This window comes from Brachionichthys hirsutus, chromosome 18 (assembly GCF_040956055.1).
Source record: "Brachionichthys hirsutus isolate HB-005 chromosome 18, CSIRO-AGI_Bhir_v1, whole genome shotgun sequence".
NCBI classification, from domain to species: domain Eukaryota; kingdom Metazoa; phylum Chordata; class Actinopteri; order Lophiiformes; family Brachionichthyidae; genus Brachionichthys; species Brachionichthys hirsutus.
Window position 1 is genome coordinate 468,813 of NC_090914.1, and position 16,067 is coordinate 484,879.

The following is a 16,067-nucleotide window of genomic DNA, read 5'->3' on the forward strand; positions in this document are numbered from 1 at the left end:
GAGAGGACAGAGATCCCTCCTTCGAGCTCCCCTCTCTGCTGCATGAGGAATCTCTATTTGTCTCCCAGGTGAGGACAAGCATGCAGCTATGAGACAACTGGAATGTGCAACAGACTTGCAGCGATGAGGGTGAAGAACAAATAGCAAAAGCCTTCCTCCCAGACTCAAGCACATTGCTTTAGTGCGATTTGAACAGGCTCCTCTGAGTGTTGAGTCAACTCAACCTTTGAGGTGTGTCTGGAATGGCCTCTGTATAACATTAACCATAAATCAAACAATAATTACGTAAAACATAATATGGTGGTGCTTTGGCACGCCAGGATGTGACCGTCTCTGACGCAGAGTGCTTGGTTGTCCTGGTTACACACACACACACACTTAAAGTACAAACACTCCCCGGATTCTGTTCTCTTATTGTTCACGGGATGTTTCTGTGTGTCCACGTCCACAGCTGGTCACACGGAGCAGGTCCGCTCAAATTCATGCTTTATGAGACCGAAACTAAAACAGGATTCCTTCTGAGCCGATAAACCCAAGGGCTTTATTTCCAACTGCCACAGATTTGCCCGTGTATCATGTTAAAAATAATGATTTGAATTATTCTAATAGCAAAGATCACAATTCAGTGCCACAACATCCGCGTTAAAAGCAAATATCAAAAGGAGGACACATTTAAATTACTTACACAGTTAACACATTTAAACGGGGTCCGATATTAGTCTGAAATTGCCCTCATTATTCATAGAACACAGTAAGTGCCATTTGAATGGAGAGTTGGAAACAGGCTGATCCCACGCCAGGAGAATTAGTGGAAGATTGTCTGTTCTGCTATTTGTCTTCAATGAAAAGCGGCGTGGGAACAGAGGCGATCGCTTTTGTTGACCGAGTTTACAAGTAGTGAAGACATTATTTTCCTTCTCGTGGCACAAGCTGGACATTAAAAACAACTTTCCAGTAAAATCATGGAATGACTTCACAAATTTGAAGCGTTTTCTTCACAGATCTTAATTCCGATTCCACTGAAACGCCATTAATACTTTTCTTTCAATAATCAGTCAAACACGTTGACATTTCCAAACGATGCCTTCTTTTAATTACTGGACTTTTAACATGAAAGACATAAAACATTGAAGTGCTTCTCTATCACGTAGCTAACATTAGCTCTATCATACAGTACCATGATATCCTATTGTGTTCAATTAAAACCTGTGATCGCTCTATTGTTTTTTTTATTGTCAACCAAAAGTTAATTTATTCTTTGTCTCTAAAGTCTAACGCTTCTTAATTTAATGAAAACAGTGAGTCATGCTGAATGGGCAGGCTGGGATGTTCCTTCATTTCATAATCAATATTGTAGATCTTCAGCTACACCTTCATAAACACCAGCCACAAACATGTATCAGGCAACGCGTATCAATGCACATCTGAAAGTAGTCCCAACAAATATAACAACAGGTTTTGGATTCAAGGTTATTTTTCTGGATTGTAAACTTTGATTCCTACTGAACCCGAATGAGGAGGTGTTCACTAAACGCAGTAATATACAGTAGTCAGGGCTTGATTTACAAAATGCAGCATTATATACAGCTTAGTGATACGAAAGAAAACTGATCTACTCCATAAAACCATTAAAATAAAAACTTTCAGCAGTTTGACTTTGTTCGAAACCCTTATTTACAACCAGGCACCTGAACTACTTCTGTGGAATTCTGGTTTCCCGGGGGCGTTCGGAGCTGGAGTCAAGGTCAAGTTGGGTCGCAGAGGTTCAGGCAGCGCTCAGCTTGTGCCACGCAGGCACCACCTTCTCTGGGTGAGCCAACATGTCGTTCCACTGGGCCACAGCTTCCGGGAGGGGGCTGTCGAGTCCCAGTTTAACCTGCCACAAAGAGCAAGGGGAGACAAACATGGCTGCCTTTGCAGATTCGGCAGCTTCCTTTTAACACAAGAATAACTTTTGAACTTTCAGCAGAAACTTGTTACACATGTTGTTTCTATTACAAATGAAGTTCTTGAGCTAACGGCTGTTTTTTGTTTCATACGGTCGCCTCCTGCAGGAGGTCCCGGAGGATTTGACAGTGCTGCTCAAAGTGAATAACTGAACCCCCCTCACCTAGAAAACATCCCAAAGTCCAATGGGCTTGAGATGACAGCAGTAACAGCCTCACGTAATGTCAGAAATGCACATTTTCAGTTGCCTAGGTGATTACCTGTCCGAGACACTGCTTCCTCCTGACCGAGCTGCGGCTGTAGAGTTTGACTGACAGTGAACCCGCCTGGTCTAATGCAGCCAGGAGGAAGTGAAAGGTCTCCTTCCACTTACACTGACCCCCGGAAGCCTTGAGGGCATGAGTCTTCTTCTTCACCATCACCCGCCCCGACTGGTGCATTTCCACTTTGACAAAAAACACTGGGCAGTGGAAGGAACGGACAGGTGAGCCACACATGCTGGGGTTCACCTTTACGTGTGTGATGTGGCCTACTTTGTGCGAGCGGCGAGGAGGATGCTGGGAGGTTCTGCGCGGCGAGGACCTGGAGCTGGATGCGTCCGTTGACCGGCTGGAAGCAGGTGGTGAGATGCAGCTCGGCGTGGCAAACCTGAAAGAGGAGTCCATTCATCATTTGCATATTTTATTCATTCATTCATTTCCCTGCCTTCGGAGAGAACCCAGGCAGACGTGGAGAGAGCGTGCAAACTCCTCACAGATGGGATGAGGCAACAGCGCCTACCACTGCGCTCACCACTGCACCACCGCGCCGCTTCAGCACAGTTTATCAGAGCCCGGCGGTAAACGCTCATTAAACTTTAGGACTCGTTTTTACACGTCAGCAGCCACGCTCCTCTTCAAGCTGCTGCCGAGCCTTTTGATTGGCTGTCTCCACTCTGTAGGGCTTCTATTGTGTGCTGTATTAAGTGACAGCAATTTGGTGGGTGGGTTTATGAAACTGTCCCTCTCAGAGCCCGGGGATGATTCTCTGTCTGATCCATTAAGGGCAGAAATACTTGACCCACTTTCCACGTCCTACATGTCAGCAAACCTTTTTTTTCCATTTCCTATTTTGCTATGATTATGCAACTTCAACATTACCTTTTTTATTTCTGAGAGGAAAGTACATGCCATCGCATTCTGATGCATTGAGGGGACAGTTTTATGATGCACACACAGCGTTTTGTTCTTAGCCTGAACGTCTATGAAGACTCACAGATGATCTGGACGGCGGGTTGAGGTTGAGCTGGTGCTCCATCTCCTGGGAGCCGAGCTCCCGTAAGGACAGGACGCATTCTGCCACTGCACGCTTTCTGGGGTAATGCGTTTGCAGACGCAGCATCAAGGCGCTGCAACGCAACTGCTGGAGTTGCAGCGCAAACACAAAGGTCTCCATGAAGGACACATCCTGCAGAGCGGAGAGGGAAACGAGTAACAACTAATCTATATTCTGATTGGTGGAACCTGAGACGTGGACTTGTGAATCCTTCCCCTGCTTCATGAGGCTGGAGAGAGATTCCAGGGCCTCACCTGATGATACTCCTTGATGGAGCTCTTGAACTGGATTGGTTTGGAGATGCTAATGATGCCTTTGAAGCCGATCTTTTGCTGTTCCACTCCATCCAGAGGAAGATTGAGATCCGAACACTGATTTAAAAAGAGGGACGAAAGCAGGTTTTAGTCAGAGCAGGACAAATGTTTTTTATGGACTATAAATTCTTAAATAAACTGGTTTGGGACACACTGCTTCTAAGATACACAGATCTATTTGTTCTAACATCAATGGAGACACGAGTGCTGAGAAGGCCTTCTGGACACACAGAAGGTCCATTGAGGACCGGTACCGGGGACAACAATGAAGCTTTTTGTGTCTTTTTGTTCCCGGCAGCGTGTAACCGTACCTGGACCAGAGTGATCCACACCTGCTCCAGAGCCTCCTGGTAGCTCAAGCGAACACACACCTTCCCCAGCTCCCGCTCGTCCCCGGAGAGGGTGATGGAGTCTGCAACATTTGGGAAGTCAGTTCAGCGGGAACAGCGGGAACAACGTCAGAGGGAGGAAAACGATTTCTCTCCAGCTCTGTGCGGGTTTCTCCAGAGCTCCTGAAGCAGGGTAGCGACACAGAGCTGCATGTGGCTGCTTATCAATACGCAACAAGCAAAGTGCAACAAGCAAAGTGCAATCAATAGAGCGCTCAATCCAAGAGAGTTATATCTTACTATAATGAATGCCAGGGAATCCTCTAATCTAGAAAGGGCTCCTCTCTGGATCTCAGTGGCGCTGCAGTGAAAGCATTTGGGCCGTGACTGCCCTTTCATGCTTACACAAAGCCGTGTGATTCTAATCAGTCCACTGGAATGGCTGCTCTGCAGAGGTTCATCTCCATAAAGGTTTGGAAGGGGAACGTGTGCGTTTCAGTTACCCAGGCTGCTTTCTACGGAGCCGATCACGGAGGACGTGCTGCTGAGGAAGCTGCCATTGGAGTCGAAGCGCTGCAAGGGAAGCCAAATACACGTGTGGTCAGGACAACACGCCGGGTTCAATGCCTGTTCCTCTGAAAGTGAGCATTTAAAGGGGCTGCAGGCCACGGGCCGCAGCCGGGCCAGCAGCCGGGCCGCAGCCGGGCTAGCAGCCGGGCCAGCAGCTGGGCCAGCAGCCGGGCCGCAGCCGGGCCAGCAGCCGGGCCAGCAGCCGGGCCAGCAGCCGGGCCAGCAGCCGGGCCAGCAGCCGGGCCAGCAGCCCGATGGCTCTGCGTTCGGAGACGCCCTTTCTTCGGCTGCACTTTTCCATTCACGTCACCATTCCTGGAAGCCGGGGTTTATTTGCTGACTGTTATTGCCAAGGTGCAATTACTGATCGCTGTTTGCTCATGATGTTGCCAAGTGAAACATTTCAGCGAAACGAGCGTCCATTTGACACCAGCTGTGTGTTTCTCTGGATAATAAAAACATCAACACCGGTGAACAAAACAGAACCCCCGCTGGGTGTGTTGCATTTACGTTGCGCTGGTGTTTATCACATCATGAATATTCTCATGTTTATCCAGGCTTTGGGCGAGAAGTTAAAGCAGCTGTTGAAAGGCGTCGTTAGTCGAACAAAAATAAACGCCCTTTGCTCATTGTTTTCCATCCCAGACTATCAGCAGCAAACAGAGAGACGTCCAGCAGCCCTTCCCATCAATATCAATAATCATCTTGTAGTATCACGAGATGATTAGTGATAGTGCACTTCACTTGAATTAAAACTACGTTTCTGGCCTTCGATATAAAAGTTAAACAACAGTCTTTTTTTTCAGAAGTAGTGTCATGTTTTGTCATCAGTAAAAATTGAAACATCATTTCAATTGAATGTTTTTTTTTATATAAAGGTAACCTCCAAGGTGTTGAAGATCAGCTCCGCCCACTCCTGGTGCACACCTGCTTCGCAGTAAACTCTCTGGGATGCTTTGACCCCCTCGCTTCAGCCCTTAAATCAAAATACCAGCCTGCGAGGCTTGTTTGCAACGTTCCACGTCGCTGCTAACGATGGTGGAAACTATAAAACTATATTTAGTCTCGGTTGACACAGGCTGAGGAACGCTGTGCGAGATTAGATAGAGGGAACGTTCTCACCTGGATGTGACCCTGAGAGATGGATAGATCAAACATGGAGCTGCTGAGTCGCTGGTCGCCACGCGGCATCAGAGTTCTGCCTGGAAGCAAAAGACCAGACTCATTAACTGTGTTCTGCTTGTCAGTCTGCAGGCAGGTAACCCTAACCCTGGATTCAGTCTGCAGGCAGGTAACCCTAACCCTGGATTCAGTCTGCAGGCAGGTAACCCTAACCCTGGATTCAGTCTGCAGGCAGGTAACCCTAACCCTGGATTCAGTCTGCAGGCAGGTAACCCTAACCCTGGAATCAGTCTGCAGGCAGGTAACCCTAACCCTGGATTTAGTCTGCAGGCAGGTAACCCTAACCCTGGATTCAGTCTGCAGGCAGGTAACCCTAACCCTGGATTCAGTCTGCAGGCAGGTAACCCTAACCCTGGATTCAGTCTGCAGGCAGGTAACCCTAACCCTGGATTCAGTCTGCAGGCAGGTAACCCTAACCCTGGATTCAGTCTGCAGGCAGGTAACCCTAACCCAGTTCATGTCCCTGCATCACGCTAACAGTAAAGCAGCTGTTCAGGCATCACATCACATTTACACTTCCACGTCTTTATTAAAATAAAACAGAAAATTGGAAGAACACTTTGTAAACAGTGAGAATGAGGAATGTCTGGTACCTCGACTTTGGTGACTGGACTTTCTGCTCTTCAGCGTGTCACGGCGGGCAGAACCGGGTGAGACATAATCAATCATGTGATCCTGATGGAAGCTGGACTCGGGGCTGTAGGTGAGGGGAACGGATCCCAGCAGCTCTGCCTTCCTCTCGGTATACGTGCATCGGGCTGAACCTGCAGAACCACAGTGAGTCCAGAGGTCAGACCTTGTTCCATTTAAACATCCATCGGCAGAATAAAAGAGTCCTGTTCCTCCGGAAACAGGATATCCTGGTATTTGTCTCCTGTGTAATCAAATATCATACTTCAGTTACCCCTAAGCTGGTTTTAATTAAGCTTCCTGGCACAGGAGCACCAAGCGTTAGCCAGTTCCAGACACTGAAGCAGACACAAAATAAACGTAGCATAATGATAAGAGTCAGTTTCACTAGCGGAACAACCTCTTAGATTTGCTGGTGACAGAGATCAGCTAAATGAGGACAAACCCAGTAGAGGAAACACACAACGATATCTGATCCGGATGCAAGTTTTAATCTGGATCTGGTTCACACTACCGGTACAAGATAAATACAGCTGAAAGGGATTCCAGTGCGATTCCTCGTCCCAGGATTAGGCTTTCGTTCTCATGGAGGCGAGTGCCTTGGTGGAGGTTTGTGTTCTCCCAGTGTCTAGTTTTATTATCTATTTATCAGCCCAGCCTTTAAGTCAACATTAGCATCCCAGACAGGTTTCTACAATGCTGCATTTGGACGAGGGGGTGAGAAGCTGCGGGCAGGAACGTACTCTGTGGCCCGGACTGTAGAAGGGGGTAGCGTGAACCTCTGGGCTGAATATAAGAGGCCTTGAGGCTCGGCAGGACAAACGGCACCTCTCTGCCATCCGGGGGCAGCTTTGAAATGAGGTAATCATCTCTGACCTCCTTTCGGCCCTCATCTAGCCCCCATCCCGACGCCGCTTCCTTGTTGGGTGGAATCTTCAGTGTGATCACTTGGAAGGAGAGGAAATCCCACATCAGAGACGCAACACAGAGTCCGGGCTGTCCCGTGGGCAGCCGTCCAGCTTACCTTGGGTGTCGCGCTCCTTCACCTTCTTCCTGGTGAACATCTTGCAGCAGTCTTTAAAGCAGTCCATGGCTGCAGCTGTCAGCGCTAGCACATCGACCACAGCCGGGACGAGCCTGCTGGGATCTGTCAAAGCCGGCTTTTATCCAAGCAGCAGCGTGAACAGAAACAGAACATCTTTAAAAAGGATCCAAAACTATGCTCATGCTGTTGGGTTGTCAGCCGAAATGTCCTCAGTTCAAAAAGATGGCAGTGAAATACTACATTTCATTCCACTTATCACAAACATCACATTTCTTTGTTGTTTGGAACTAAATTATATCAGGAAGGGAAGAGATTCTGTTTGAAAACCTACAAACTCCCTGCACTGGAGATCGAGAATGCATTACTGTTCCAAAAACCGCAAAATGTTGTGTTTTCACATGCAGTTTAAATCCTCCATACGGCATGTGAAGTGTTAATCCACAATACTCTATGATCCCAAAATTAGTTATCGTCTTTTCAAATCACACAAACACCCAGGATTAACCCTAACCCTCAAGAAAAGTTCACGTAACTTTGTCAAAGCCGGCAGGTTTTTAGATTTTGGAAGCATGAAACACACCGAATTAAAACGCCACTATATTCTGACCAAACTGAACAAGATGATAAACTCTGCGGCTGAAAGGTCAACGGGGTTTCCGTGTTGAGCCCGCAAACAGTTTATGAAGGAACACATAAAAGAGAAACCGTAAACTTACCCAAGCTTTGGTTCGGGGGGGCTTTTCTGACGCTCCGACTGGAGAGGAATACCAGCAAGCTCAAGTTAAGCCTGCCTCTCTCTCTCGCTCTCTCTCTCTCTGTGATTCCTCAGAGTCTTTGCACTTTCCTCCCCTACCGACCATGTAAACACTCTTTATGATTTTTTTGTTTCCTTCATTTCCATCTCTTCGTCTTCACTGCCTTATTTCTTTCATCTAAAGTCGCCCGTGTCATGCAGGTAGGAAGTCACCTTTCAGGTTCAGTCAGCTCTTATGTCTATTTACCGAGAAGCAGCGTTTATCATTGCGAGGCGAGGACGTGTTGCTGCGTTTGTTTGTGGTATAATTACACTCTCATTTCTTTTGTTGCTTAGTTACAAATGCACGCGATGCTCAGAAAGCACACCAAGCTGACATTTTGCACTTATTTATCCTCCATCCATCATCCAAAATGATTGTTGAGTTTGTTTGAAAGCACGAATTCCTCTTACAGTGCTCGGCCTTTGCCAACATCAGCATGATACAGATCTGTTTTTTTGTCGTTTCAATCCTAAATGTGTTACGGTTTTCTAAAATCCCTGAAATTCTGCAATATACTATTAGAGTATAACCCCAAAAATTGTATGTGTTCCGGATGAGAGTTTACCGATTTGTTTGTTCCTTAAAAATGTGGTGTAATCCAATAATTGTAAATAGTAAATTAAAAATATTACAATATGTCCACAAATAGTTGAGCGGGAAGAATTTTATTGTTTCTCAAATCCACCAAATGTGTTGATTGCTATGGTCAGAAATCTATTCTAACTCCTCTAAAATGTAGTTTATGTAAATCCTGATGGCATTTTATTTTAGATTTCTTCTCCCATTTTCCAAACAAAACAAACCGGATCAATAATTGAGGAAACGACTGGACGTGACGTCACATATTCCCGATTACACTTCTCCTCAGATTTATGAACAGAACCACACTGATAATCTGGTGACACTCATGATTTAATGACAGCTCTCACGTTCACAGTTCATCTGATCACGCGCTGCGTGCGCGTTGCTGCCCAGAAAGGGACTTTCTTCAAAGTCATTTTCTAAATAGAGGATGTGAGAGATTGTACACCATAAATGTCCCTCTGCCTTAAGTCCTTATCGCAGTCATAAAAGCTCAGTGTCCATGAAACCCGAGGGGGGGCTGGATGGCGTGCGTGTTTCCCATCAGCTGATCTTTGCTGAGTCTTTACCGGACGTGTCTTTACTGGGGATGACCGTGACGTCAGCTGCGGACGGGAGCAGCGCGGCTCAGAACGGGTGCTTCGAGACAAATATGGTCAGCCGGATGATGGAGCTGCCTCTGAAGTTGATGACGTTGTTGACCGTGACCATCTCCAAGTCCAGCACCAGCTCCTTCGGTCCCGTGATGGGCCGCGACAGGACGAGAGTGGCGCTCACATTGCTGGTTTGCTGCGAGATGAAGAGGAGAGGAAGGTGAGGCCGGACGCGCAGGACACGGACGATGGAGGACATCCAAGACTTTAGTCACGGGCACGCCAGAACGTTCACGTCTTACAGATTACGTCAGAACGATCAAGGCAGAGACAGGAAGTGGATTTAAATCACGATCAAGGGGTTTTACGCGTTGGAGTAACACAGATCATCCATCCAAACCGCGTCACGCACGCTCATTGCGCCCCCTACTGGCTGCACGCTGCACTGAACGGTCTTCGGTTCACCTTTACAGGCTCCTTGTTTAGTTTTAACAGCATTTACCTCCTTTGGCTTATTAAAAACAACAACGTGTAATTTGAGTGTTATCTTAATTAATCCATTCTCTACCTATTCATTCATGCCAGCTTGCACACAACCCGGATTGGGGATAAACCCGCTGCTATTGGGTCATCAGACAAATACTCACTCTCATGTAAAACTCTCTTCCTTCGCTGCCAGACTTTATCTGGAAGATGTAGAAGGCGCCGGGGTAGCGCGTGGTGGCCTGCATCTGGAAGATGTCGGCAGGCACACCGCGCCCCGACGACAAGTCCATGTGTCGGTACAGAATAGTGAAGGGTCTGCCGCTGCAGGCAGGGATCTCAGCTGAACACATGCACTGACTGCAGAGGAGGAGACACAGGGTGAGCTCTGACTGTGCGTCCGGGACGACATGTGGAAAACCGTCGCGGTGACACTCACTTGTCACTAACTTCGATGTAAGGGGAGTGACACTGTAACGGATCCAGGCATGTATAGCCTCCCTGGAAATTGAAACACACTTGTGCTGTTGTACAGGTGTTGTTACCAGTGTCACATTCATTGACATCTTCAAAATCAAACACACAACAGTCAAAGTCAGTTAAAACATCATCATCAGAGAACAATCAGAAAGCATCAACAGTTGGCACAAAACAAGGAGCACGCATGCAAACGTCTTTTAAACGGACGTTCCTGCTGATCGATAAACAAATAATTCACAAATATCTTCTGTTGAAAGAGTAGATTTAACATTTGAATGAAATCTAAATAAACATAAGTCACATTTTAGTGACATATATAAATATAACTCATATTTCTACTGATAGCCTCTAAAACATTTGTAGTCCCCCCCCGGAGTCCATTTCTCCATCCTGAGTGTTACCTTCACAACTCCTGCCGTCCTCATACACATAATATCCAGGAGGACAGATGCAGGAGAACGACCCGGGGGTGTTCACACATCTGTGTTGACACAGAAACTCAGAGAAGCTGCACTCATCCAAATCTACAGAGAACAAAGAGCAGGATTAGAGGAGCGGCGGCCTCTTCACCTGGTTCACCTGATCGCTAGCGCTCATTCTCTGGAAGGAGGTTTTATTCTTCCTGGGTTTTAAAGGCTTGATTTCTGTGTTAGATGTTTGAATTGGCTAACATTTACCCATTTGAACATTCTATCTATGTTTTTGTAAATCATCAAAAATGAGATTAAGCTAACAGCATGTAAAACATCATCATAAAGCTATTCAGATCCGGGTCACAATCTGGGTCCTAATCTGGGAGGTTCAATGATTTATTTGGGTCACGGCACCGTAACTGAGAGCAGTAGAAACGCTGAGCTGACATAACACAAGTTCATTCGGTGGATTCCAATACCTGAGAAAGATGTGAAGTTATATCCAGATTGATTTTTTTTAAATCTGGATTATTACCAAAAAAGAAGCTTTTTTAACTATAAAATACCCTCCTGTGTAAATGCAAAATGAAATGCAGAATTCAACTACAAACCACAACCGCCTGGTCTCACCGATGCAGGACGCTCCGTCCGACGCCAGCTCAAACCCTTCATCGCAGTTACACATGAAGGAGCCGAAGGTGTTGAAGCATCCGTGGCTGCAAGGCTCGTCTTCACACTCGTCCACATCTGGAGGACCGACCGGAGTCGAAGGATAAACCCATCAAGAAAGGAAGCTGTGTGTGTGTGTGTGCGTGTGTGTGTGTGTGTGTGCACCTTGGCAGGTCCTGCTGTCCGGGTTGAGGATGAAGCCAGGGTTACAGGAGCAGGAATAAGAGCCGGGCACGTTGGCGCACAGCTGTTGGCAGTAACCATAGCGGCATTCATCAATATCTGGTCGGAACGAGAGAGACAAACTGGTTCCTTAAAAAAAATACATCATTCAAAGAGAAATAAAACTTAAGCCTGCGTGAAATTGAAGCTTCTTTGCGCATGACCGACAGAGGGCGCTGTTTCACTGCCAAACAGCAGAGCAGCGTCCTTCTAAATACAGATAACTTGAACTGGTTTGTATAAAATGAGCCCCGGCAGCTCGTGGTGAACAATATAACTCAACAACCAACGCAACGTGATGATGAAACATTCAGAGCGTCCTTAAACGCGCCGCGATCACTTCCATCCTTGCATTGACTTTTCCAGCGTCTCAAATCTCCATCAGTTGATATTTCAGCACCGCCGTGCAGTTCCGTGTTCCAAGCGGAGTTAACTGTCTCGCCCTCTTTCATGATTACTGAAACATCCAGTTTACTGACCTTGACACTGCATCCCAAGGAGCCAGAACCCCTCAGTGCAAGAGCAGGTGTAGCCCCCTGCCGCGTTGATGCACACCTGGGTGGGGTTGCAGTGGTGAGCGCCGCTGTCACATTCATCCACATCTGGAAGAAGAGCAGTGAGAAAAAGTTCACATAACCTTTCAAATAAACAGACACGTTGACAGCATCATAATAATCGTTAGACAGTCTTGCTGCTTCGGTTTAGCAGGTAGTCCTAAAAAAAAGAAACCCGGGACCTTGGTTGACAAAGTTCAGAAGTTTGTGCACATTAACATAAATGTGAAAAAACAAGTTCCCTCAAATGTGTGAAACATGATTCTCTGTTTGGTGATCTGGATTCACATGCAGCGTGTGAATGAATTTAAGCAGCAGCCGGAAACATCCTGCAAATGAAAGTCTGGTAAACAGTTTGGCTTCCAGGCTGACCTCTTCTGCTCCACCGTCTAACTCTGCTGCAGCCAGTGTTCAAAAGCTGGACTGAATTATTCCCCTGGAGGCCTTTATCTTATCAAAACTCCTTTTCTCCACCACTCGGGTTCTCACCCCCCCCCCCCCCCAAAAAACACTCTGCACATTTCAATACGTCAACTAACGGTTGTTTTTGCAAGCATTAAAGATTTCTCAGATTACAATCTAAATTCCTTCGACTCCCCTAGAGCCACATTTCCTTATGAGGACGTGACAAATCGAAAAACAACCGCTGCTCCGGTTCTCAGAGCATGAGACCCTACCCCCCCCCCCCCCCCCCAATCTCTACACAATGTTGGTGGGAGTCTGGCTCTTTGTTTGTGCAGGTTGCTATGATAAGCGATAACTGCCTATCGATAGGAGCTTGATCTCGGTGCCAGCTTGGACCAGCAACCCTCCGCGGTGGGGGGGGGGGGGGGGGTGGAGCGCCCGGCCAGCCGCCAACAGCTACAGGATCCCAGCACCTGCTTCAAGTTAGCAGCGAGAGCTCTGAGTGGTCTCCGTCTGCAGCCCATGTGTGAGCCTTGCTGCAGATCCCTGAAGCAGGAGCATTCCAGTTCAGCTCCTTATATAGACAGCTTCACAAGCCGCTGTTCACGTCGCTGGTCGGGGTCGAGGGGAGATACGCCCAGATGGGATTTGTTTAGAACGTTGTCCTGACAGGGAAAAACAATGCATCGAAAGATTAACTCCAAATGTGCACTAAGCGGTCCCCAATGAACGAGTGAACCGACCTACTCGCCTGCTGCCTCACCCTCATCACCCAACGCCACTGGTGACCTCTTCGGGCTGTGGCTCCCGTTCCAGAAACGCACTGAGGTGCATGCTCTTAATAACGCAGCCGTGGATGGATGGCTACATGTCTGCAGCACGCCGTGAGGCTGCTTGTAAACGCGGAGCTATTCTTGGGTGCTTTGCGCCGCTGCTCTGTCACACGGATGCCATTAGAGGCCCTGATGGAGCGCAGGGCCTTCCAGCTAAGACAAAGCCATGTTTGTTGCAGGTTCAGACAGGAAGTCAGTCTGTCAATCAGCCACACAGACACACACACACACACCAGCCTGCAGGGCTGTGAAGGCTCATTATGATTGGCCCCCACAGAGGCATGCCTGTTCTCCGGGCCGGACTCGGGCAGGAATATGGCAGCGTATGACCTCATCTTTGGCACTCTGATGTTGTAGTTTACCCAAACAAGGCTGTGTGCCGATTCCCTGACAGCCCAGAGAAGCAGCCCATATTTGTGCATGAGCTAAAGTCTCTCTAGAGACAGAACACGGCGCTATACGTGCACATTTTCCAGTCATTAGAGGGTCACGGCTGATTTATCCTAAATGACGGAAAGACCACCGCCCCAAAGAGACTTTAAGGACAGCTTCAGCTTGTCCTGGCTGGACACACTGTGGGGCTAAGATGACAGCTGTGGAGGCCCATCAAACATCTCGTGTTTATCTGACAGCTGTGGCCTCTTCTCTGGTTGGGTGACGGTATGAGCATCAAACATCTGTCCCTGCCGTCTCAGGGATTCATGCATTCCCCTGGAGTTCAACCGTCATCTTTAATGACTTACACTGAATGGCTGGCCTCTATCCACCTTCCCTGTGAGCTCATCCGTCAAATATCGCTGTGCATTCTGATAAACAGCAGGAAGCAGATGTTAGGACAGCAAACATCTGGAGCTGCGGAGAGACACCGTCCACTTGCATCTCTTGCAGGTAATTATGTCATAAACGTGTGCAGCAACCAATAAAAACGAGGATCCCACGATGCGGGTGCTAAAGATTATTCGGAGTTCTTTTCTACTGAAGAGGTCAGGAGCTTCATTTTCAGGGGCGAGGGCACGATAAACAGATAGCAGAGGCTAAAACATGTTTTTGCTTCATTCCTTTTGCATCTTCAGACCCCTAATGAGAATAACATTGCGCGGCGGTGAGCAGACGTGACTTTCAGACGTCTCCATGCAGCTGCAGAAAGCACAAACGAGGCGTTCTAACAGACATCACTGGGGAGGCGCACTTCTTTGATGCCTGTTAGCTGGATCACAGTAAAACGACCAAACTGATTAAACGTTCTCGGCGAGTGCAGCAGGGCCAGAAAAGAAAACTAGTTCCATCAACAATCTCAGGAACCTTTTCATTTAGAACCTGGAAAGGGTCCGGCCCCTAGAGGTAGAAAGAACCCAATTAGACCACATCATCAAATGCATAGTCAAGTCGGCTCCACTTCACAAAATACAAACAGAAACTTCAGTATAAATACTCAATCGTGTGTGTTCTACATTAACATTTTTAAAATGAATACTCTATTTAGAGTCCTTATGTACAACATACTATATATAATTGTGATGTTTTGAATACTTAAAGCAACGTGTAGATGACGTCATTTTGTACTAAGCCCCATATGGAGTCAGGAGAAGTCACGCGTCACGCGCGTCTTTGAGCTCCAGGAATGTTCTAGATCCTGAATGTTCCTTTCTTTGGGTTCTTCCTCACCAGTGGAACCAGTCAGCGTTCTCAGACTCACCGTTACAGGTGCCATCCTCCGCAAGGGCATACCCTACGACGCAGTGCGCAGTGGTCCTCACTCGGGGGTAGCTGGGCTCCACGGACCTCGGCGCTGGGAGGAAGGGGTCCGAACCCCCGGGGGATTGGTCCGGGTAGATGGGCTCAGGTTGGATCGGGGTCTCTTGTCGGTACGGCTGGTTGTACAGACTCCTCGGCATGCACAGGTAGCCTCCGTTCTGGTTCACACAGCGCATGTCTCCTCGGCAAACATCTGGCGCGACGCGGCACTCGTCCACATCTGGAACACAGAGCAGTGGACTGATAAGAGAACAGAAAACATCTGCGGCACTTTGTTTCCGTGCTTTCATGATGAACGTTCCACTCCGTGCGCGGTGCTGCTCACCTACACACTGTCTGGACCTGCGGTCATACGCAAAACCTTCTGTGCAGGTCTGAGGAGAGACGAAGTCTAGATTATAATACGCGTTCCCTGGAGGTGCGGAACAATTCCGACTGACCAGACGCATGCAAGAGGACGATCCAGGAGACTTCTAGTTCATCAATGCAAGTTTAAACAGTCTGATTGACTCAAGGAATGGAGGCAGTTTGTTACCTGTCCGTGTCCAGGATGGACAGAAAGCAGAATAAATACCAGAGCTGGAAACATCCTGCAAAGGTTTAAGAGACGGCGTAAAAATGAACAGGAATGCGCGCACGCATCCTGATGCACGCACGTAGAATCAGACGGAAATACTCACCTCACATCAGAGCTAAGCCTGAAGCCTCGTGTTTCACGCAGCATGCTTACTCGTTTCTCTCGGAGGATTCGACCCGTAAACCTTCCACATCCAGGAGGACTCACTGCGCTCAGGACGCGCGGCTCCCCTATTTACGTGCTCGAACAAGCCGCCCATAAAGAACGAGCGCGCCCTTATTCTGAGGATTATGGTAAACGTTTTGACGTGACTAAATTACATTTCAAAATAAGAGTTTATACCAGGCGCACGCAGCAAGAAGGTACCAGGTTC

General features: G+C 47.7%; 2 protein-coding genes across 2 annotated transcripts; both read right to left on the reverse strand.

Moving 5' to 3' along the window:
• Window positions 1-1,086: 1,086 nt before the first annotated feature.
• Window positions 1,087-8,065, reverse strand: LOC137907676 (tandem C2 domains nuclear protein). Its single transcript, XM_068752033.1, has 12 exons — window positions 8,048-8,065; window positions 7,311-7,446; window positions 7,030-7,233; window positions 6,250-6,420; window positions 5,597-5,676; window positions 4,408-4,477; window positions 3,887-3,987; window positions 3,516-3,632; window positions 3,202-3,393; window positions 2,481-2,595; window positions 2,208-2,407; window positions 1,087-1,876 (listed from the first exon to the last, which is right to left on the reverse strand). The coding sequence occupies exons 2-12, from the start codon at window positions 7,375-7,377 to the stop codon at window positions 1,766-1,768; spliced, it is 1,428 nt and encodes a 475-aa protein (XP_068608134.1). The 5' UTR covers window positions 7,378-7,446; window positions 8,048-8,065; the 3' UTR covers window positions 1,087-1,765.
• Window positions 8,066-8,845: 780 nt separating this feature from the next.
• fbln5 (fibulin 5) lies at window positions 8,846-15,888 on the reverse strand. Its single transcript, XM_068751817.1, has 11 exons — window positions 15,798-15,888; window positions 15,653-15,707; window positions 15,443-15,491; window positions 15,059-15,337; window positions 12,050-12,172; window positions 11,514-11,630; window positions 11,310-11,426; window positions 10,668-10,790; window positions 10,226-10,352; window positions 9,951-10,146; window positions 8,846-9,499 (listed from the first exon to the last, which is right to left on the reverse strand). Exons 1-11 carry the CDS (start codon window positions 15,839-15,841, stop codon window positions 9,338-9,340), a joined length of 1,392 nt encoding a protein of 463 aa, XP_068607918.1. The 5' UTR covers window positions 15,842-15,888; the 3' UTR covers window positions 8,846-9,337.
• Between the last annotated feature and the right edge of the window lie 179 nt (window positions 15,889-16,067).

What these genes read in the sequence shown, in the direction of transcription:
- LOC137907676 (XM_068752033.1), bottom strand. Translation starts at nt 7,377, where the DNA reads ATGGACTGCTTTAAAGACTGCTGCAAGATGTTCACCAGGAAGAAGGTG. An exon ending in GAAGGAGCGCGACACCCAAG is followed by an intron (nt 7,234 to 7,310) that starts GTAAGCTGGACG and finishes TCTCCTTCCAAG; the next exon opens with TGATCACACTGAAGATTCCA. An exon ending in CCATCAAGGAGTATCATCAG is followed by an intron (nt 3,394 to 3,515) that starts GTGAGGCCCTGG and finishes TCCGCTCTGCAG; the next exon opens with GATGTGTCCTTCATGGAGAC.
- fbln5 (XM_068751817.1), bottom strand. Translation starts at nt 15,841, where the DNA reads ATGCTGCGTGAAACACGAGGCTTCAGGCTTAGCTCTGATGTGAG. An exon ending in AGGCTTAGCTCTGATGTGAG is followed by an intron (nt 15,708 to 15,797) that starts GTGAGTATTTCC and finishes AAACCTTTGCAG; the next exon opens with GATGTTTCCAGCTCTGGTAT. An exon ending in CCTTGGGATGCAGTGTCAAG is followed by an intron (nt 11,631 to 12,049) that starts GTCAGTAAACTG and finishes CGTTCCGACCAG; the next exon opens with ATATTGATGAATGCCGCTAT.